General features: G+C 33.7%; 1 protein-coding gene across 3 annotated transcripts in view; it reads right to left on the reverse strand.

The window, feature by feature from the left end:
- Positions 1-23199, reverse strand: part of LOC143241070 (prolyl 3-hydroxylase 1-like) — a 60237-nt gene that overhangs the window by 28490 nt on the left and 8548 nt on the right. For all 3 annotated transcript variants that reach the window (XM_076484587.1, XM_076484570.1, XM_076484580.1), the window contains exons 2-3: positions 11913-12065; positions 4480-4651 (exon numbers count right to left, since the gene is read on the reverse strand). In XM_076484587.1, the coding sequence (XP_076340702.1) occupies positions 4480-4651; positions 11913-12065 (325 nt within the window). The remainder of the gene's footprint in view (positions 1-4479; positions 4652-11912; positions 12066-23199) is intronic.

Consider the following 23199-nt stretch of genomic DNA (forward strand, 5'->3'; position numbering starts at 1 on the left):
GACAATGGTATAACTTAAAATAGAGTACAAAGAGTAAGAATTAATATATATTTTATTAAAAGGTTAGTTCTACTCTCTAATATTGTTTTAATTTTAACTAATACTTTTATTTATTGCATACTGTATTACCTATAAAATATGTTTCGTATACAGTTTGAGTAATAGTTGTTGGGTTTAAATAAAACTTTTCATTAGTATATTATGTCCAAGTGGAATTGACACAAATGAAATTATTTGCTTCTGTTAATACATAAAATACTACTGTTAAAAAAAGGCTTATCTACATATAGGTAGTTGTAAATCATTACATTTAGTTATGCTATTTTTAACAATAAATTCATAACACCACAATAACCACAACAACAAAAAAATCATTTATCTGGCAAAAGCTGATATTATTATTATTATTTGCTTTTACTTATTTTTTTAGGAAGCCAGCACTTTAAAATGTGAGTAATATTTATTGTAGAATAACAAATAAGCAACAACTGATTCCTTTATTTAATCAAATCTAGAGATATGGATTTAAAAGTATTTACCTAATAAAGATTTATTACAATTAAATAAACACTTTTTTCTGTGACAGATGAAACAAAGATTTAATAGCAAATATACCAAATTACTGATATGTAGTTTTATCATAAAATATATCTCGACCCCTACCTGTTGTAACTAGCAAGAAGTTTTAATACTTCAATCTCCAATGCTTCTAATCACAATGTCCTTATGCTCTCACTACTTTTTATAATATGATTACAATTTTATACCCATATTTCCCCACCTATACTGTACCTTAAAGCCCAGTTTCATTTATTATTGTATTACTGTATAGTTTACTTGCAAGCACAAAGCCTCAGTCTTTGAATCAAATTCTAGGTTTATACGTTATGAAAACTTGGAAAATTTTTAACTGTTCTTCTCAAATGACCCTGTTTCCCGTATATTTGGTTCAAAGAATTTATTCATTAAGTTTATTCAGGTAATTTCCTAAGTTATGGAGCTTTTGAATTTTATAATTTGGGAAAATAAAGCTCACCATTCTTCACAATTTTGAATACCAATAGATGTGTACAAATGCAAAAAACTGGCAACAAAACAAACCACCTTTCTGTAACATAGATGGAAATCAACCACTTTGACCATTTTTACAAATAAAACTACATACATTGTATTAAACAATGACTACATACCAGAAATTAAGACTTTTTTAGACTAAACATGTATTTCTGACCAGTATTTACCTCACCCACACAAGGCTATCTTGATTTTCTTTCAGTCCCCTATGTATTACTAAGAAAATTTTAATTCTCAGCATATCAGTCTACATAACCCACAAATTCTGTACCACTTTTGAACATGTATATAGAAAGTAAAAACATCCATTTATAGTACTGTGTCATTTTAGTGATGCAACTAGATCCCTCTGATTCTCCCACTCAATCGCCACTTTCCAGAATTGGCAGAATTCAAAATGAAGAACATCACCAGTGGGGAGGTATGTACCTATTGGAAATACAATTTCAGTGAAAAAATATGTTAATTTTCAATATAGTCTTACTTCCACTTACACAGAGCAAGAATCTTACATCTCTGGTGTGCTCAGAGGAGAAACCAAAGCATGTAACATCTAGAAAAGGTATGCTCTTTGTCACTTTGTCACATAAGAAGAAAATGAACCAGGCATGAACTGAAAGACAAAAATGGATGTAAACAAGATTAATTCATTTAGAGAGGTTTAATTCATAGTAAAATGTCACAAGTTTGATTCATCCTCCACAGGCTAGACCAGAAAAGAGCTAGCTCCTGTATATCAAGAGCTACTCTATAAAACAAAAACTCAAAGTGAAATCAATACCTACTTGAGGAGAAACCCTAATATCAAGGATAGATTGTAAAATGTCTTCTAACTAAATGAGGTTGAGCTCACCCAAATAAAGATGAAGTTGGAGTAACATAAACAAAGTAGCTGGGGATGTGGACCATTTAATACATACATAGACTAACCCTGATCATAATTAAACAGTGCATCACATGTCAAACAGCCAAAATTATGAAAAGGAATTTAGCATTTAGCCAAAATTGTACAAACTTCCAAAACCTCTGTAGAAGCAAGAAGTACAATAAACTGAAACAAGGCATTATGGGGTTGTGTCATTGTCTCAACTCAACTGTTAAAACAGGGTAATGCCTTTAACTGGTATTAATAGCAGAAATAGCACTCAACTGTACATGCACGTAAGACACATCCTGCACTGGAATTATGAGGAGACTGTAGAACATTATCTCAACCACAGGAACGGTGTATGCAAGTCTTGTTACCAGTGTTATGAAACAGATGAAATCCCCCAAATTCAACCATAAGAGAAGGAATAGAAACTTCCTGCAACCAAAATTAATGAGAGGGAAAGCCTTTACTACTCTTAACTATGGAAAAAGCATGATAGAAATGAAATAAAAACCCTATAACCAAGCACATCTGAAAGGTGGACACTTCTTCTTCAGGGGCAAACCAGAGAACAGCATGATGTCATCCTGAATCTGGTATTATAGGCTGGTCCTGCTCATACCAATATTTAGTTCACTAGGGAATAAGTATCCAGGGAAGTAAATGGAAGGATGGAACCCAACTTTGTCCTCTTCTCACTGATTGGATAAATGTGAGGTTGTTTTGTAAGGTAAATGCCTACTTCATACTCAGTAGGAAACATCCTTGGTGCAATAGATGCCCATGATTTTCTATTACAAAATGTAGATGGTCCCTGATCTATGCAATCAAAGGATTTGACAGAAATCTCTTTTTGCTTCAATCACAAGAATCCATGAATGGGAATCACTACTGAGTCAAACTTACAGATACCTAGACACTCACAAGTTCAAATCACTAGGCATAGCATTAGTGGTTTTGCAGAACACCAAATTTCAACAGTGAGTGTGTTAGTTCTACTAATATATATTGCAGGTTTAAGTGAAAGCACATCTGACCACAAAGTGGGATCTCATTAGTAGCAGTAACAGAAAGTCCCTGAAAAGTAAATGAAATGGTATGAAAATATATAACCAAGCCAAAGGCAAACAGCTATATGTAGAATCACCATACAAGTAGACAATATCTAATCTGAGAAAAATACGGTCAGATAACACAGATAATCAGCAAAGAAGGTATATGAGGTATTCCACAATCTGGCATGAATGATTTATTTCAGCAACATAAAAGACAATTAGCCAAAACATGATAATATGAGCATGGTGATAAGAAATGTCAGTGACTTTACATTGATAAGTCTGAATACACCAGTCAAAGGAGTTGGCAAATCCAATCAGTCAGTATAACAGAAGATAGACCATGTTAAACAGAAGGGTTGCAGGGAATAAATGGTCAGAAACATAAACTTCAAAAGAGGCAGTACTTGCCATATAACACCTCAGTGACTGAGCCTGACAAAGAAACTGACTGGGACCAGAATGGAAACATAAGTGGGAAATGGAATGTAAAGAAATGGGTGTGAAAATCAAATGGATTCCCCTGGCAGCAGAGGTCTTAGGGAGAAAGGACATGGGAGGAATGGTAGAGGATCCTGGTAACATCAATAAAATTAATATCCAATTGATGACACCTGCAAGTTAGGAAAAAAATAAAATATGTAATTTACCATACACATAATTAACCAGTTGTACAGAGAAAAAAAAGGAGGAGGAGGAGAGAGAGATGTGAAAGATTACATATCCTGTACAGGTGTGGAGTGTAACAGTTCAAAATAAGCACTTGTCAGAAAAAGTGAATCCAATTTTCTTATCTATGGCTGTATTTATCCTCAGAAGCATTTTCATGTTTAAAATGAGAAGAAATCCCTAGCCAAACATAGGAATAGAGATTTCTGCAAATTAAGGCCTGTACCTCCTCAGCAGATGAAGTCGAAACTGATGCCTGGGTAGACCTTTATCTATCATAATGAAAAATTCTGTTTTTGATACCTAAAATCGAGCAATCATTAAACAAAAAATAATTTGAACAACTGAATGTAAACACAGTAAAAGAAAACTGTTGAAAAATATATTGAAATGTCCATAAAATATAATCATAATCAAGAAAGTGAGAACTGAGTGAGAGAATTAGAGAAAGCTGAATGCTTCAATGCAGGTGGCACAATACTATTGGTGGAAGGTGTTCATATGCTATAAGCATGTTAACAAGTGGTACAAAATGTGTGGGGTATATAAACTGGTGCACTAAGCATTAAAATGCTTTAGCAATGCTCAGGAGGCAAAAAGAAGATTGACACAGCTTTGTGTAAGGCTGAACTGAAATACAACCTGATTCACCCACCCACAAGTGTAAAATCAAACACATCTAATTGAAAGAACACAATGTGTTTTAGTAACTGTAGACATAATACCAAAACAATAACTTATTACAATTTACATCTTGGCAAACTATCCATAACTTCACCACATTTAACACTACAGTAAATAACTACTTACTTGCAATAGAAAGAACAAGTTCAGTTTCTGGGAAAGATTCCATGGCACTCTCACACAAAAAGCGACATTCCTCTAAAGCTTTCTGGTATTCTATTAAGGCCTGCTCCATCAGTTCAACCACTGCCCCATAATTTTCTTCAGAATACTTGTTACTAGCTTTGATGTAAAGTTCCTACTTAAGAAGAATCATGTGGTCTCAATATTTCTTTCTTCAATTTATCAAAGTTGTCAATTCTTATTAAGAATAAAGAATATAGTGTATTACACTGTCAGATGTGTTTTTAACATTTATATCTGTAATATGGTTGATTTTTCTAAAATAAGAAATGCTATACTTTTCCTCCACTGAAAATGTACTTCTGATAGATACTTGCTCTACTCAGAAGATTGGTTATTGTCATTCAATGCTGCCCTCTATAATTTAACTTTCTTTTTTACACATGCCACAAGTCTTTCACTCCTTCCAATTGGAATTGCAAGATTCCAACATGTCTCTCATGTACCTAACCTCCTCACCAATAGGAGCACAACATGCTCATGTGACACATTTAACTCCCTCGACACTCACCTAACAAACTATAACTATCACTTTGGAGTTTGACAGGTGTCAGCATCAGAGATATCTGAGGAGGAAGTGTGTTAAGTGTTGAAGGAGATAAGTGCCTATAAGAAATGCATTTACAGTATAGAAAAATTATAACTTCAAATACTGTACTTACCCTTCTTTTATAATATTTGCTAGAATCCCACATTGATAAGGAGATGGAACCAGTGTGAGGGAATGACAGAAGTACCCCTGAAAGTAACTGAAGTACACCCCAGGTAATGAGAGATTCATATCCAAAAATCAGATAAGGGGAACTTATGAACAAGGTATACCCTTCACCCAACTGCAAAATATGTAATATATAAAGATGGAAAAGATGATCAACTGAAGTCATGAAATGAAGTGAGAGGTAGGTATTCAATGTTTATTGGCACAGAGCTACAAGGCTATCTGTGCCAGACAAGATGTGGTACAGTATAGGTATCAGGCAATTAAGGTAAAAAGTAAAATATGTAAAATTAGGAGCTGCCAGGAAGACTGAAGCAAAAAGTACACCATTGCAGTCAGTCACCTGAAGTTGGCCTTTCTAGTCCTGGGTTCAAGTCAAAATAAAAATTAAAATGTGTAAAAGAAATCATGCTAAAACACTATATAGTCTGATAAAAAACCTTAAATTAAGTGTAAAAGACCAATGGGTCTTAAAAATGTAAAAACATGAGTGAGATGGGCAGTATCAGCTATAACATGGGCCAAAGTCAAGGGTAAACCCGTCTTACAAATATCTTTAAAATGGTGTCATCGTTTTAGGTTGTAATGATGGCATGATAATAAAATGTGGATGATTGTGATCTGAGTGCCACATAGACCACACATTGGTGCAGCAGTTCCAGATAAATGGAAGTGGTGAGTTAAAAAACTGTGACCAATGTGTAGCCTTGCCAAAACAACCTCCTCTCTTCGATCCTTACAGAAGCAAGAGGGCCAAAGACCTAAAGAAGGTTTGATGTGAAAAAGCTTGTTATTGTGTTGTTCATTCCAGGTTGCCTGCCATCTGGTGTACAGTCTGGATTTGATAACTGAACCATAGTCCATGTATGGAATGGGTACAGAACAGATTTTGCTGCTCTGTCAGCAAGCTCATTCCCACAAATACCAACATAACCTGGTATCCAAAAGAATTGAAGGAAGATAGATGAGAGAAAAAGATGAGCCAGTTTGTTTTCGATATAGATGAGATGAGGGTGGTGACTATCATGGAATGATTCCAGGGCCAATAGACAGCTTAGTGAGTCCATATATATATTGTACAATTTGTATATTTCAGCAAGCCCATGCACACACTTGAAAGTTAGACATCAAAGCCAGAAGGAATCTTGGATTAAATATACCTCCAGTATTTCTTCAACAACCAGCACAAAAGTTATATGGGGTGAGATCTGAGAATAAATCCAAATCTTCTAATTGGTGAGTGGAAGATGTACTTCTGCCCCCCTCTCTATCTTAATATCTGATGGCCATGAAGTTGCAGATGCACAGAGCATTGCCAATACTCTTGGGGACTTCTTCTCTCGTGTATTTAGCTCTTCAAACTTATCCCCTTCCTTTTTAGGCATTAAAATACATGCAGAGCATCTGCCTCTTTCCTTTCAACTGACCATTCCTATGACTACAATTTCCCTCTTACACTGATGGAACTCAAACTTGCTATTCATCGGTCTGGCAATACAGCAGTTGGACCTGATAATATACATTACAAGATGTTATGCCACCTCTCCCAGAACTCTCTTACTATTCTTCTAGTTGTCTTTAATCAGATTTTGCAGAAAAATGTCTATCCAGATGCTTGGCGACAAGCTATCATACTCCATATTCTGAAACCTGGGAAGGATCCAACGATTCCTTTGAATTACCATCCCATTGCTTTGACAAGTTGTCTCTGTAAGATCTTAGAGAGGATAATCAATGCCTGCCTTGTTTGGTTTCTTGATTCAAACAACCTCCTCTCACCTACTCAGTGTGGGTTCCGAAGACAATGCTCTACAATAGACCACTTAATTCACCTTGAAACATTTGAGAGCATGGGGTATCTTTGAAATTTATCCCAAGCATGCTTCTGAGTTTTCCATCTTATAGAACAGGCAGAATTCCACCAAGGGAGGGGATGCCATAGGGAACATGTTGAGGTTGCAGGGATGCATCGAGTAGCAGCTTGTATAATACTGTTGGTTACTGCTGCTATACGATCATCTATGGATGATTTACATAATATGGCAGGATCAAATTCCAAGAGCGTAGTGAAAAAAAGCCAGTTGGCCTGAACCAATTTCCACTGAGGTACATGGGTCAGGTGGTATTGATCATGGCCAATCTCTCGTAAGATGATGGGAAAATGATCACTACCTTGTGGATTAAAGTCAACCTCCCAGGAAAAGTGAGTGAGTAGTGAAGGGAAACAGACAGAAAGATCTATAGCTGTAAATGACTGACTAGGTGCATGAAAATATGTGCAAGATCCAGTATTGAATAGAGCCAGGTTGTGGTTCAGGAGCATATGCTCTATGGCGCCCTCTTATGTCAATACGGGAGCTGCCCCAGAGGGGATTATGCCCATTGAAATCTCCTAAGATTAAAAAGAGGGTAGGTAGTTGCTCTATGAGGGTATAAAGGTCTGATTGATTATAATGCATTTCAGGTGTAAGGTATAGAGAGCAAATAGTGTTGGCACAACCCAAGGAGACACGGATGGCTACAGCCTCCAAGGGTGTGGTCAATGACAGGGACCAGGTGGGCACATGCTGATCAACCAGCAATACAACTTCCCCATGTCCCCATCCTATACATAGCCTGTCTTTTGGTATAATGAATAGTGGTGGATAGTAACTGTATTTGTAGGCTGTAGAAATGTTTCCTGCAAAGAAAGACATATGGGATGATAAAAGTCAATCAGATCTTTGATGTCAGTCACATTTGATTGGAAATCTCAACAGTTCCATTGGATTAGTGTGGCCATGTGTAATTATTTCAGAGGAGAAGATGGTAGAGAGTCCTTCTGCTTACAACCTCGTTTTTTCTTTATTGGATGTGGGTCTGTCACCCTCTGTGGATCCTGCTCTAGCTCAAATGGTCAGGTCTGAATTTATCGATACACGTACTAATGATTGAGAGGGTGGACAATTGTTTGTTTAATTTTTGGGGTATCAAGAGAGGGAGACCCCATGGAAACATCTTGACTTGAAGAAGGCGAAGTACGGCAATGACTGGAAGGTGTGGTCAGAACAGAGATGGAAGGAGAAACTGATTTGTGAATTGTGTTGATTTTGGGAAGTATTTCATTAAGATTTGCTGGTGAAGATTGTGTATGGGTAAGGTAAGTTCTGTTTGGACTCCTACTGTAGTAGTAGAATGGGTTACAGCAGTATAAGTTCTGGTTGGAATAGGTAATAATAATTTGAGCCCTTGTACATGTGAGATTGTTAACTGTCTTGAGACATTGTACTTCTTTTTCTTCTACCCATTTCGGGCAAGAGGTAAAAATAAGAAGGATGTTTACCATTACAGTTTATACAATGTGGTTCGAGTTGGTATTTGGTGGCATTATGGTCTTTACCACCACAACAAACACAGGTCAAGGAACCACGGCAAGATTGTTTTGAATGACCAAATCGTTGACAATGAAAACATCATACAGGATTTGGAATATAAGGTTGCACTTTACAATTCAGATATCCTGCTTTTATTGTGGTGGGACGACATGGTACAGTACTTGTGAGTATAAGAACATTTGTTGGTTCCAGAATTCCATCTTTTTCAGTGAATATTCGGCATACTGCTGTGACACCTTGGTTGGAGAGACCTGTAAGGATCTCCAATTCAGGGGCAGCCCTTAAATCACTTTCAACTATGACTCCTCTGGAAGTATTCAAAGTGGAATGAGGAGTAACATCAATGGGTATGTCCCCCAAGGCCTTTGATGTCAGGAGGAGTTTGGAATGCTGTGATGAAGATGTTTCTACTGAGATGCCTCCCAAACGTAGCTTTTTTACTGACTTAGGGAGCCAGCAAGCCCTTCTGAGCCCTTCTGAATAAAAAATGGGGACATCTGTTCTAGTGGTTTGTCACTAAAGGAATGCAAAATTAGGAATGATGGGACAGATTCAGGTGGTAAGTTAGGCTGTACAGATTCATCAATGTGTGGTCATTTTCCAGTAGTCCGGTTTTCTTGATGGTTTCAAGATGTGGTATATTTTTTTGTTTTAGGAGTATCCATAATAAATAGAAAATTTTTGGTGCCCACTGACCCCACCTACCATGGAGCCCTACAGTGCCTTAAGGGCATTGGAGCAACACCAGGGTTTCGTGAGCACTATACCTGAACACTAGTGTCAGACACAATGTCCACAACACCTGTTGTGGATATCCTATGCTGGTACTCAGTTGACCCTGGCCCAAATGGACTAGCCAATTGATCATGCCCGTTTGCAGGAATTCAAGGCCAAAGTGGTGTGTTGGAGTTGGACCCCTCAACCACCAGGATTCTCTCCTCCCCTTCACAAGTTACCACACATGGCAAACACGCAGGTGGATGTTTAGATCCCAGAGGAGGTAAACTGTAAGAACAGAACCTTCTCTGGGAGGTCCCCTCACCATGTACAGGAATCCACATCGAGGGGAAATGAAGTGACTGAGGTGAGATAAATTGATTACCAGCTGCCAATCCCAAGTTTTTTGGGAATAATGAAAAGGGTGGAATCAAAACCCTGGAAAGGAAGAGGAACAGATTCAATGTTTCACTGCAATATGAATTCCAAAATTATTTCCAACAGACACTGGCTTGTCATGCAATCTTGAGGTGGGAGGAAAGAAACTGGACAACAGCTCCTTTTAACAGAACCTGAGGCACTCATTGGTTGTCAATGAAGGAACACCAGCGATGAAGAAATTCAAATAGCTGAGCTCCCACTGGGTAGACATTGGTAATAATGGTGATGGGTATGTGTCATCAAGGAAAGCAACAAGAAGTACCCTGAGAAGGGATGGGTGCAAAGGGGGAAGGACAGAAAATAATAATTGGAGGTAAATAAAGCTCTGAATGAGACAAATTCTGAGCTATGATATTCATAAGTGTGGAATGCTGTTGGACAAATGTCACCTAAGGTTCTAGAGTTTTCAGGGTTGTAGCAAAACATAACACCTCAGAAATAAGGCTATATGTAAATCTTTAGGATACAATGAGGGTAAACAGAACAAGGCCAATATGGTATCTCAATGCATAAGGTCCAAACTACAACAAAGAAACCATGTATTTAATGCCAAAGCAAGCTAAAGTGGAAGACAGAAAGGGAAAGGTATCTACAGAAAAACCTTAGGATTTCTGTGACGAGGCTCAAATAGGAAGTATATGGAAGAAAGATACTGTGAGAGATTGTTAAAGTTAAGGTGCAAGTGAGAAAATTGGGCATGGGTAAAATTGACAGACAATTCAGGAGCAACCTCTGGAATAGGCATTAAGGAACCTAAAAATTACTGGTCTAAAAATGGATAATCAGCACTATGATGGGAAAAAGTGAACTAATCAAAAGTCTGTGACATGTTAATCCTCTAGCTTAATTGAGAGACAAAGTGATTAACATAAATCCAATTATTAAGTGAGGGACGTAAAACCAAAAAGGGTTGGGAAGTCTGTACTTGCAGTAAGGAAAGATGAGGTGCATAAGAAATAGGTGAAAGGGATAAAACGTCACAAACCTGAGACACAAAATCAATAACCATCACATTAAGCCAAGTAGACTGTGAAAAAAAACTGGCTGCTGGTATAATCCCCAAGTGGCAACATTATCTTCAGAATTCATTGCACAGAGAGGTTCAACAAAATTGAGGGAAGAAAATAAGGTGATAAGGTGACTAGAATCAACTTATAAGAAAAAAAAAAACAGGTTGAACCCAAGTGCAGCCAAACAAGGAGTGTCAGTTAATTAAAGGAGAGCAGAAGGAGTCGTATGCATCATGTGAGCATGTCATGCTCCTATTGGTAGAGAGGTAATGCATAATGATTTTCATGAAAGATGTTGGAATCTTGAAATTCTAATGATGGGGAGTGGAAAGATTGTAGAATGCATAAAGAAATATTTTGCATATAGTGGGCAGTAATGAACAAGAATAGCTAATCCTGTGAGAGAGGGAAGTACTGTATCACAAGTTATTCTAACAGCCTCCATACAAAAATAATTTTGCAATGTATTACATAATTTTAAAACTATGGAATTTACACAGTTTAAATTTACATTCCTATTTTCAGTACTGAAACTCCTGAAGACTGTGCAGGGCCTTTGAACTAAATTTTAAAAGTTTATAAACACAGTATACTTATAATTGTATAGTTAAAGATAAACAGGCCTACATGTTACATTCAATATAGACAAAATAAAGTTGTAGCTAACTTTTTACTAACAATAAAAAATTTTGAAAACAGATTACATTGAAAGCCATTAGAATGAAGAACATGAGAAAAAGAATATAGAATGAAGAACATTTGAGGACCTATAAAAACATAGACTTAAACAAAGTTTTACACTAAATATAAATGTGTGTGTGAGCACTGCACTTCTCAAACAATAAGATTACTTCATTTAAAAAGTTGGTATAACCTCCCTAGTTGATGTTGTACACTACATCTTGACATTTAGAGAGACTTGTATTGTGTCTCTCAGCTGCAAAATGACTATCTATCAGCTTATGTGCAGTATATTGTGCAAGTGTTAGCATAATCACAATAATGAAATAGTTGATGAAAGGTTATTATATTTTCAAAAATACTCTAATTATAACAGTGAAATTGAAACTGCAGATCATTTACATGAAAAAAAAATAATGTAGAAATCAAACTCACTTGATACTCTTTAGCTTCTAGGTATTGGAGTTTTGTAGCATCCATTCCTGGTAACTCTAAATAATATTTCAAGTTATTCTTCATGACCTCTTGGTCTTTATTATGAAGGAGATAGGTGTAAGCTGCAGATGCTGCTTTTTCAATTTGTTCTTCCTAAACAAAATAAATAAATATAAATTAACTAAGAAAATCTAACCAATAAAAATGAACTTCAAGGATAAAAATCTGATCTATGTACAAGACTAAACAAATCTGAAAGTAGAATTCCTCACACTTCTTTTTTTAATAGATAGATGCACAGCAACAATAATAACTAATCTAAAAGAAAACTTAAAATATAAAATAATGGTAATAATGAAATAATAATACAACATAAAAACAATTAACTTTTGGATTAAGATATTGACGTTGTCATGTTTATCAGGGCATTGTGATACTCTACTTTCAGAAATTTGTTTTTTTTTTACTTTCTGGCTAATCTTTTGCTATACATCATTTAGGTTTACTTATGTCAATAAATTAGCTTCATATTAATTTCAGTGTCTAGTTTTCTGCATGTTATGTAATTATGAGAAAGTCTCTCATCATTACAGAATTCTCAGATTAACAAAACATTGATTCTTTTAGGATTTCATGTATTCTTGAATATACTGACTTAAGTATTAAAATGCAAACTTCATGTTTTTAGCATTCTTCTTAAGAACCATTCAAATTAATAAATGTCTAATATTCTCTCAGTACTTTTAAAAACAAATGGTAAAAATCTTGCTTAGGTAAAAATTAAAGCATTTTCTTTATACACAAAAAACATTACACTAACTAAAAAGTTCTACAGGTTAAATTTTTCATTCAAATGTCAAGTATTACATTCCCAAATTATTTCTTTCTAATGATTAAAACATATGATCATGTTACAAGCAAGAGAAGAAAGATCAACTTCAATGATAATGAGTTTCACATGCTGGATGATGACATAGAAATATAACACACACGCCCTCCAAAAAAAAGAGAAACTGCTTCCAGATGAACTAAACTCTAATAACCCCAAATACACAGTATTAGTCCTCCACCAAATACATTACAAATGACACTCAAAATATTTTCTTTAAAACAAACAAAAAATTGTCCATAATTTCCTCAGATATAACCTCCAATTAAAGAATAAATTAGCTTTATTATATTTATTAAATTTAAATCTTTTAATAGTTGTACTTTTATCATACACATACAATATTTGTAACTTACAACCAATTTCACTCAATTCGACAACCACATTTGTTGTATAATTAATGAACTTTAATTGGCATGTATTTTTAACTAACTTTATTTTTACTTTCCAAACACAAAAATAACCATTAAATAATTAAAGGAAATTCCCTTTTATGTGTAACATGTTTATTGTTAAATAAATACAGTATAATATCTATGGTTACATGTTACCAGGTTAACCTGGTATCATCAATTACAACAACGACAAAAGTAAGTTCCTGATCTTGATGTTACAAAACTGAAAGATAGATGCATTTGTTTATCTTTAATGTGTTTAAAGAAATCCCTACTGTTAATTTTTACATTTTCAGCCAACCTTTTCTCATCCTTTTTGATACCCTAACATAGCGTTTGAACAACTCTATATATCTTTCATAATCTTCTAAATCATACGAGTCAATTTAAAATGTTTTATCCCTTGTACCTTTGTGAACCAAACTAGTTTTTTACTTGCAGCCACCATTTTCTTCCTATAAGGAATATATTTATCTTGAATATTTAAAAATTATTTTAACATTTGATCAGCATCTCCAAATAATTCAGCTGTTCAATTTATAATGCACAATTCTTTTTACATTTCTCAATTTTTTTTTTAATTTGTAACCAAAATGTCATTTTTCCTTATCTCAATATGAAGCAAAACATTGACCCTTATAGAGCAACAATCACTTCCATCCTCTCATCACTTCTGTATTAGAAGTTAATAACAAATCTAAAATAACATTGTTCTTGGTAGGTTACTTCATCAATTGGTGAAGAAAACTATTCTGAACAGTTCCTTAAAACCCTTTTTATCATGGTTTGATTCTAACTATTTTCCAATTTTTAATTTCATTAGTATCATCTGGTAATCTGTAACAAACTCAAGCTGAAAGATTTTCTCTTTAACCTTTCCTAATATAAACCTATATGGATTCAGTCTCCTTGTGATTACTTTTGCTATCCTCTACTTCAATAAGATGTAACTCATATTTTATATATATATATAATTTTATAATTTTTATTATATAAAAGTTTTATAATTTTATATAAACAAAATTTTATATATATAAAATATGAGTTACATCATATATATAAAATATCAGTTATAATATATATATATATATATATAGCCACTTCTCACACTTCTTTTAGTCCTGTGTCCTTATTAAATAACCTATAACCTTGTATTCCAAAGACATTTCTGTCATCAAAATTGTCTACAATTAACTATGTGTCTGCTAATCCCATTACATCAAAATCCTCTATTCCTACCAGCACTTCAAAGTCATTTGTTTTATTTCTTAAACTTCTAGCTTTACAACAGTAATAACACGATGTAACAAAATTTTTACTTTTTCTTGTTCCTGGGCAGAAAGTGTTATTTCCCATTTGCTTATGTCTAAAGTAAATGGAAAAGCCTTATCTTTCTCCACAAACTTTGATTTTGTGACCTGGAAGCATATAAGGAAAACATGATGGTAGACTATACTTGGGGTCTGATACATGAAAGTGATTTACATTAAAGTCGCAAATTTCGAAAAACTACTCACTTCTAAACATTTTTGTTCATTTTTTTATAACTTTAGTATAAATACATGTAAATCTTGATTCACATGTTTTATTGAGTTCTTATGTAAATAAAAATGTGCAAGTTTGCCCATTTTTACATAGAAAATAGGTTAATTTCTAAATTTCATTATCCAGGTCACAAAAGCAAAGTTTGAAGGGAATAATGGCCATTTTCTGTACTTTTACAACATAAGCAATTAAGAAATAACACATACTATCCAGGAACAAAATTTGTATTATATAGTGTTATTTTCATGACAAACAATGTAATCAGAAATTTGATTATAATTTGTTGAAATAACTGATGGCATTAACAACTTACAACTAATTTCAATTAATCAATTAGTTTATGTGACATTAATCCATGTAACTGCAGGTCACAAGTAATAGATTGTATGAATTAAAGCACCTAGCTCTACTCACAAATGAAAAATTTTGAATTGAAATAATTAACTTTCATCCTCAAGTAAAATGTGTATATAAACAGAGATTTTACAAAGAACCTAAAATATCATTAATTAAATAAAATTAATTTAATATCAGCTTTCAATTTAACATATAGAACTAAAAGTATATATGGCCTGATGTTTTCAGTTTAACCATACTGCACATCCATCCTGATAACTAGTTTCATGATACTTATTGCTGTTTTATGGATGCTACAGTACCTTGTGATGAAAACATTTCTTTTCATCTTGAAGAGAAAGTTAATCGTGGATCATGTAACAGAAGTAAACCTAATTGAAAGTTTGGATTTCTCTCTCTCTTAAATGAGACTTTTAAGCAACATATAAAAGACTAGGCCTACAGGTAGTAAGCTGCATTAATAATCAACATAAAATTATATGAACACTCATCAGTTACCACCATAAACACATTCTTACTTGTTTATGGCAGTAAGCAATATTTATATGGCCTTGCTATAAAAAGAAATATAATTTACAAACCATATTTATTGGCTTTACATAAATTATAAAACTGCACACATAACTGGTTCTTTTCCCTTTACTGGGATGTTTTTAACACTCCTACGAAAAGTGGGGCCTAATAGGCCCCAGAGCAACTTGAAAGGTTATTAATATTAGGCTAATAATTTTGTATTTAAATGAAATTGCCATTTAAATCCATTAATGAATAGATTAACGAGATTCCCACTGTCCCTATCTACTATCTAGCAAAACCACAGCCAGGAGAACGGGCTTGGAGAAATCAGGACTAGAAACGTCTTTTCGTAGGAGTGTTAAACTCACTTTCACTAACATATGTCATAATTGTCTTTAAAGATGTAGGAAACTTGTTCCAAGAATTGTTAACTCTATGTAAAAAAAAAATGATTACAAAATAACTTGTTTGTATATTGTTTATATAGCTTTCATAATGCCCTCTAGTTCATGAATATTCTGGCTGATTGCAAATTTTTAAAAGTACTAGCCTATTTGTCATAGATTTCAGATCTGCATTATTTTATGATTGATCATACTACTTGTATAGCAGCTTTCCTTCTTCTATATTATAAAGATCATTATTATCTTTTTAATTCTACTCTTATAATTATTTACTTTCTTTCAAGTACTAATTATAAGAAACATATCTGAATTTTCTCATTTTACATCTACATTTTGTTAGATTCTACATCAAATTGCAGTACTCAATGATAGGACTTAATACACAACTAAGTTATTTTCAAGACAACTGAATGTTATGTGGACAAAGCTTAACCTTGACTTTGTTTTATTACAAATAATGACTACATGATTTGAAATTCTAAGATCTTTTTCTTAGGCCAAAATTGATATAAAAACTTTGAAGCAAAAAATGAATTTTATTGTTGAACATTATTTATTTCATATATTGTTGTAATGACAAATCTTACATTTATGTAAATGGAAATTGCCATCATAGTTCATTACTAGAGAATTTAACTTTGTTTGGTGAATTTCATCTTTTTACTTGGCTTTCTTCTTCAGGAAAGCATGGTTCATCCATACTCCTTCAGTTATGACCAACAAAAATAAACACACTGTATGGATTAAATAAACAACAATTAATGAAGAAATACAATTTTACATGAGGGAATGTACTCTTCCTTGTAGCTCTCCCTCAAGTAAAAATAATTTTGTTTTATTGTTTCCACACCTATAATCTAATCTCATTCTTCAAAGCTTCTTAGATTTTAGTACCTTCTACAAATAACAGTATCTATCAATCTCATCAGTTACATCCTTCATCAAAACAAAGATTAATATGGAGCCTAGAACAGACACTTTAGGCATTTAACATCAGAGGTATAACAACAGACTTCTTGGCCCATTGTACTTGTTTTATGAATTTCACCTATCATCCACCTTCATCCAACTATAACTCCCCAGGTTCTCATCAAGACCTTTCTTGACCTCCCAATGTTGTTTTCTCTACCACACCTGAAAATGATTATTTGAAAAAGCTGACCACTCCTTCCAAATCTTAAACACAATCCTACAAGTCCCACCATTAAACGTGAAAAAAAAAAACATCAATCCTATGTAATTCCTTTATAATTTTAAACACTCAACAATCATTTTTACCCCATCTTTTCTCAATATAAAATAATTTTAAGGAACTTAACCTATTTAAATATGACAGTTTCTCAATAACAGGCAGAACATTTGACCAATAGATCTTTGTAAATGAAAGTGTTAAGTGAGCAGGGGAGGATATGAAAGGATATTAACATCATCATCTCTAAGATGACATTAAAAGGCTTTTGTTGATTTCTAGTTTAGATTCTGAATGCTTATATTTAACAATATTCACCCCTTCATAAGAAGGGTCTACACTAATCTCAGAAGCATATTTCACTTTCTTCTCTCCATGAGTGCAAGACACACTACATTTCCCATTTTGTATATTTGCATCTAAAGCTAAAACTAAATTGCATCATACTCGTATCTGGATGTCAATCACATTCATAAAACATCACACTATTTAAACAGTCAAATATATAAGAAATAGACTGACCAGTGGATGGTATAAGAAGGAACCAAATTAAGGTAGAAAAACAAAAACCAGTATATACAGGTTTACTCAACTGCTACTATTACTCCTATCTCATTTCCCACACACAGCCTAGATCCTGCATCAACTTGCTTAGTACAAACCCATAAAATAAAGACATTGATGGCTGGACACACTGTAATACTGATTTTTCCCATATTGATGATGTATGCATTATTGTAGAAAGAAATAATGAAACTCAATAACAGCATGCACTCAAATAAGCAGAAGAAATTGCCTAAAATGTGCAACTCCTTGAACTGTTGCATCGTTTTGCTGTTAAAGAGGGTCGAGTTTCTTCATAGCTCTTCTGAATATAGACGTGGAAACAAACCATTAAATTTGGACCCCCCTTCAGATTAAGATATCTAACTGAGCCATGGTAATATCAAAACATCTTTTACATAATCTTAAAAATTCCTCATCATATAATGACTGACACATATTCTTCTCAGGCAGCCATGAAAATGGCAATCACAGTAGGTTTGCATACTTGATCTAAATGCTTCTGGTCAGCATAGACTTTTACAGATATCACATTAAGAAGTCTATTAATGTTGTCAATGATAGTCTTCATTGGTTCTTGATAGTGGTCATTATTATATCTTGAGTTGCTCTCATCAGCTTGTGTACAAGTTGTCTCACCAACGAAACCTTGATGACAGTTGTTGCTTACATTACATTTTTTTTCCCCATTGTCTTTGAGTTTCCTTGCAAATTATCTTCATTTTTCTCCCTGCAAAATTTTTCTTGACAGGATGGAATTCCTGTTGAGAAAAATTTTGCAGGGAGAAAAATGAAGATAATTTGCAAGGAAACTCAAAGACAATGGGGAAAAAAAATGTAATGTAAGCAACAACTGTCATCAAGGTTTCGTTGGTGAGACAACTTGTACACAAGCTGATGAGAGCAACTCAAGATATAATAATGACCACTGGTGCTTCAGGTAGCCACAATATTTAGTCAAATTACAGTAAGCATCCAGCAACCATCTCTACTAGAAGAACTCATTAAAAACACAGAGGAAAGGCTTTATTGAGCTGAGAACCTACATCTTGTATTGTGTATATTCGGAATTTAAAACAAAGTACTCTAAAGCTTTATTTTAGAATCAGCTCAATGTAAATGTTTCCCTGTCTAAGAGTCTGTTTAATAAAGCAAATTTTATATATTTGAATTCTAACTATATTTCATCAATGTAATAATTTTAACTCAAAAAATATTTTAGAACAATATGATTTTGACATTTTCTGACACTTATATAGTGAAATATATAAAAGTAATGCAAAAATAATGCTCATATTTTCATTTATGCATATGCATTGAAAGAGTTTTGTCTGTATACAATTAACTTAGTATTTTTTGTGTTTTTTTTTCAGTTTTTCTGCCAATCACAAAGAAGAACTATTTCATCTATCAACCCCTAGAATATACTATCCATTTCTTTATTTTCAAGTGTTCCACGTCATTCTCACACAATTTGACAATTTATGAATAAAATACAGCTTTGAGAACAGTTATAAACAATTTAATATCATTGGAAAAAGCAAGAATTAGACTACTATATTAGAGTAAATATTTAGGTTCAAAAATGTTTTTAAACAGTTTTTTTGTAAATCATTTTTCTATCTGGGAATTATATAATTACTTGTGTATTAAAATAATCTGTTTGAAAAAGCTACAGAAATTTTATTCAACGAAAGGAAAGTGGATAACTTCTAATAATGCAAGATTATACAACTCAGAGGTAGGTTAAGTTGGAAACAACAAAAAGTGTAGTACAAGTTTAACACAGGAATAAATATACAATGTGTTTAGAAGGTTTTACTTCATCTGAATCAGGTGATTTACTTATACCCAGAAATACATATACAATATGAAATAAAAGTCACATAATTGGTGATTTTTAAGGTTCAGTAAAGATATCCTGTTGATGTTTTGTTGTTTATGTAAAATTACAGCGTTTTTGAAAGATATAGTAGGGTTTTTTTAGGTTGACACTTTTAAACATGAGAGTTTTTATTTTGTTAACCAAATGAAATGAAATTATCATTAAATTACACATTCTAGTTAAGGTTAGTGAGTATAGTAAACAATTACAAAACATATTTTGATTGCTAAAATTTCTATTATTAAATATTCTTTTTTCTTTAACTAATTCAACTAATGTACACAAATAAATTACCTAATTGCTTGATAATTTCTAATAATAATCATGATATATTGTAAATAAAAACATTATTATCCTTATTTGTGATAATAAAACATGTAATCATTTAATTATCAATATATTTCATTTACACACGACCAATCGGAGATTACTGCATATTTTAAAAGACAATATGGAAATCATGTGGTCACTTCTAGTTAAAATCAGTGATTTGCTAAGTAGGAAATGTGAACATTTTCTTGCTATGGAAAAGTATTTCCAAAAGATACTTACCTCTCTCCTCACCCAAAGCTATCTCAATCATGGCCTGCCCTCTTAGATGTGCAAAATAATTTTGCTACAGTATACAAGTCTTTATACCCCATCAGTTTTGCATCATTTCAGAACGTGCTGATTATGTGATTAGTCTCTTCCAATCATACTGTGCCACCTATGCTAATGCTGTTAGATTCCTCTATTCTAAAACAATCCTCACTTTTGAGAATTGACAAGCATAAACTATAAACACCAGTACATCTGTAGAGAGAAAGAATAGCAAATGGATGAGATGAGGTAAGTGCCTATCAGAAATACATTTGTTAGAAAATGTTAACTTCAAAATGGTTCTACTTCTCCTGACCCAAAGTTAGAGAAGGTGTGTTGATTTCAAATCAAGCAGAAAGAGACCACACTGAAAGAACATGTGTGCTTCAATACAAAAAGAAAGCACAGTAGAAGGATAAAGCATCCATTCTCAACATTTTTTTTGGCCACAGTCCCCTTAGGAGCTCTTCTCAGGTTCCAGAGCCCCTTCTTAAACAAGGATACAACACGAACATATAGACAGAAAATCATTTATTTTTTAACACAAAAAAAAAAACTTGAACATTCCAACTTACTGGACAAAACTTGAAAAAAGACCTGTATGAAATTAAACATCTATCAGGCCTAATGCAATCCTTGAGCTTCATGCTTTTCTATAAGTTTCATGATATCGGGCTCCAAATTAGATAATGACAGTCGGAGGTCACCTCATGTTGCTGCATCAATTCTGTTCCTGGATTTTGACAAGGAAACTACCTTGCTGAATCTGCACTCAACCAAATATGGTGAAGGAAAGGCAAGAAAAAACCTTTTGTTGAGCTTTTTCCAATAGTGTTGGTAATTTATTCAGCAGATCAGTCTTGATCCAAAAACACCTTTTTGAAACTGACTGAACTGATGACATGTAGTTACATCACTCTGAAGATCAATCAAACTCTCTTGAATTTCTGCCTCAACTTGTGTGGGTTGTACTTGGAATAGATTCAAAATGCAATCCAGGATACTGAGGTTTAACAAGTCATTAAATCTTTCTTGCATATTCTTGTGTATCTGCTTGAGATGTTTCACACAAACGATAAGGTTATCACCCTTCAGTGACTCTGTGATCGTCTTTAGATTTGGAAATTTTAAAAATTCCTGATGTCCTACATTGTGTCAATAGGCTTCGAGTTTCTTAAACTATAAATATGCAATCACCTTTCAAGTTAAAATTAAACACTGAGTCTTTTAATTGTCTTTCTATTCTTGATGCAAAGAAAGCAAATAACAGATATTGATAATTTAAGTATAACAGATCGGGAACTTAAAATATTAAAATGCTTCTAAATATTGTTTTGAATGATAAAATATTAATTAGCAATAGTATCTGCAAATAAAAATCAAATATTAACATTAAATCTGCAATACAAATTAATTACTAGCACAAATTCCTTTTATAGAATTTAAAATGTAAATGTGTGATTTAAATTTAAATGTTATATAGCTCGAAAGTTCAAAAAAGACTAACAGTAATAGTTGACTAAATTCAAAATACAGTACTGATAAATGAAGAGAAAACAAATAAAAAGCAATATAAGTTAGCAATTAGCTTCTTTTGGATTCCTTGGAAAGAACTATGTCCAATAACAGTAGCTTTAGGTGAGATTGGGAAAGAAAGTAAGGGCAGGGGATGTTGCTCCAGTTAGGGCCAAATTAGAGGGAACCACATATGAGCAGGTCAATATGGAGCAAAGAGTAGGATATGAGAAAGAGTGGTCTAGCTAAGGGAGAAAAGGCTCTAGAGAAAAGGCTGATTAGACTATTAACATGAGTGAAGATCCCATTCAATTTTGACTAAATACACCTAATCCAAGAGTTAAAAAATATGGAACCAGAAAACAAATGAAAAAATTTTGGTGTTTGAATGAATGGTAAATGCATCTATTTGCAGTATTCTCAACTGAGAAAACACATCAAGATATCTATGGAAGAAGAGACCACTTGTTTGGGTCAAGATAAGTGATAAGCCATCAGATTCATAATGCCAAGAACATTACACATCAAATTAATCATACAATGGTCATGGTATCAGTGAAAAAGATTCAGTCTGAAAACACAAATATCTAGATTTTATTCACTTAGTGACATAGCCAACGACAGTGGAATAGTTGAAATTAACCATAACCACCTATTCCCTCAGGAATGGGAGCAAAGAAACAGAGGTCAAAAAGCTGACAAAATCTCCTGTATGTTAAAAACAGAGAGTAGCCTCCTCAATGGACTATCAATCAGAAGTCTCTTGGGATTTGAGAAATGCTCCAATACCCACCAAGAAAGCAACGGTAAACAGACAAGACTCCAGACAAGGTGCAGGAATGGGAGCCCCCACCACAGTTTGTTCCAAGCAAGGTAGGCCCTGATTCAAGGAGGAAGAGCAGTGGAATGGTCCAAAGGAATGTGGGAAAAGTTCTACTGATAAAGAAAAATTCCACTGAAAGAAATGTATGCAAGTTTAACCCTAGAGAATGGGAGCTTCCAAGGAAGTCCAAATCCCAAAAGAGAGAGAACCATTGTGCACTGAGAAAAGAAGGTAGGACCTTTGAGACTGCCTGCTCCTTATTCCCAAGTCAAAGTGGGGAAGACTGAGCTTGATGAAGATGAAAATTGAACAAACCTCCTTCTTCCAATAGAACTAGATATTGAGTGGAGTTAAAAAAAAAAGACTTCTCCAATAGAATCAGAAAACCCTATTCAATATTTTCACAAAGAAGGAAGCAAGCATGGGAAAAGACAAGCAGAAACCTATAGTTCATAAAAAGAAGAGCTTGAATATTCACCCTCCAAAATGCACAGAGTTGAAGAATGACTGAATGGCAGCACCCAGAACTAGAAGACATGAGCCTTGTAAACAAACTGAAAAAATGATATGACACTAGAGCAACTGGAATATGAAGATAAGCATCCATCATGATGACTTGGTCA

The sequence above is a fragment of the Tachypleus tridentatus genome, chromosome 2 (assembly GCF_004210375.1).
Source record: "Tachypleus tridentatus isolate NWPU-2018 chromosome 2, ASM421037v1, whole genome shotgun sequence".
Lineage (NCBI taxonomy): Eukaryota > Metazoa > Arthropoda > Merostomata > Xiphosura > Limulidae > Tachypleus > Tachypleus tridentatus.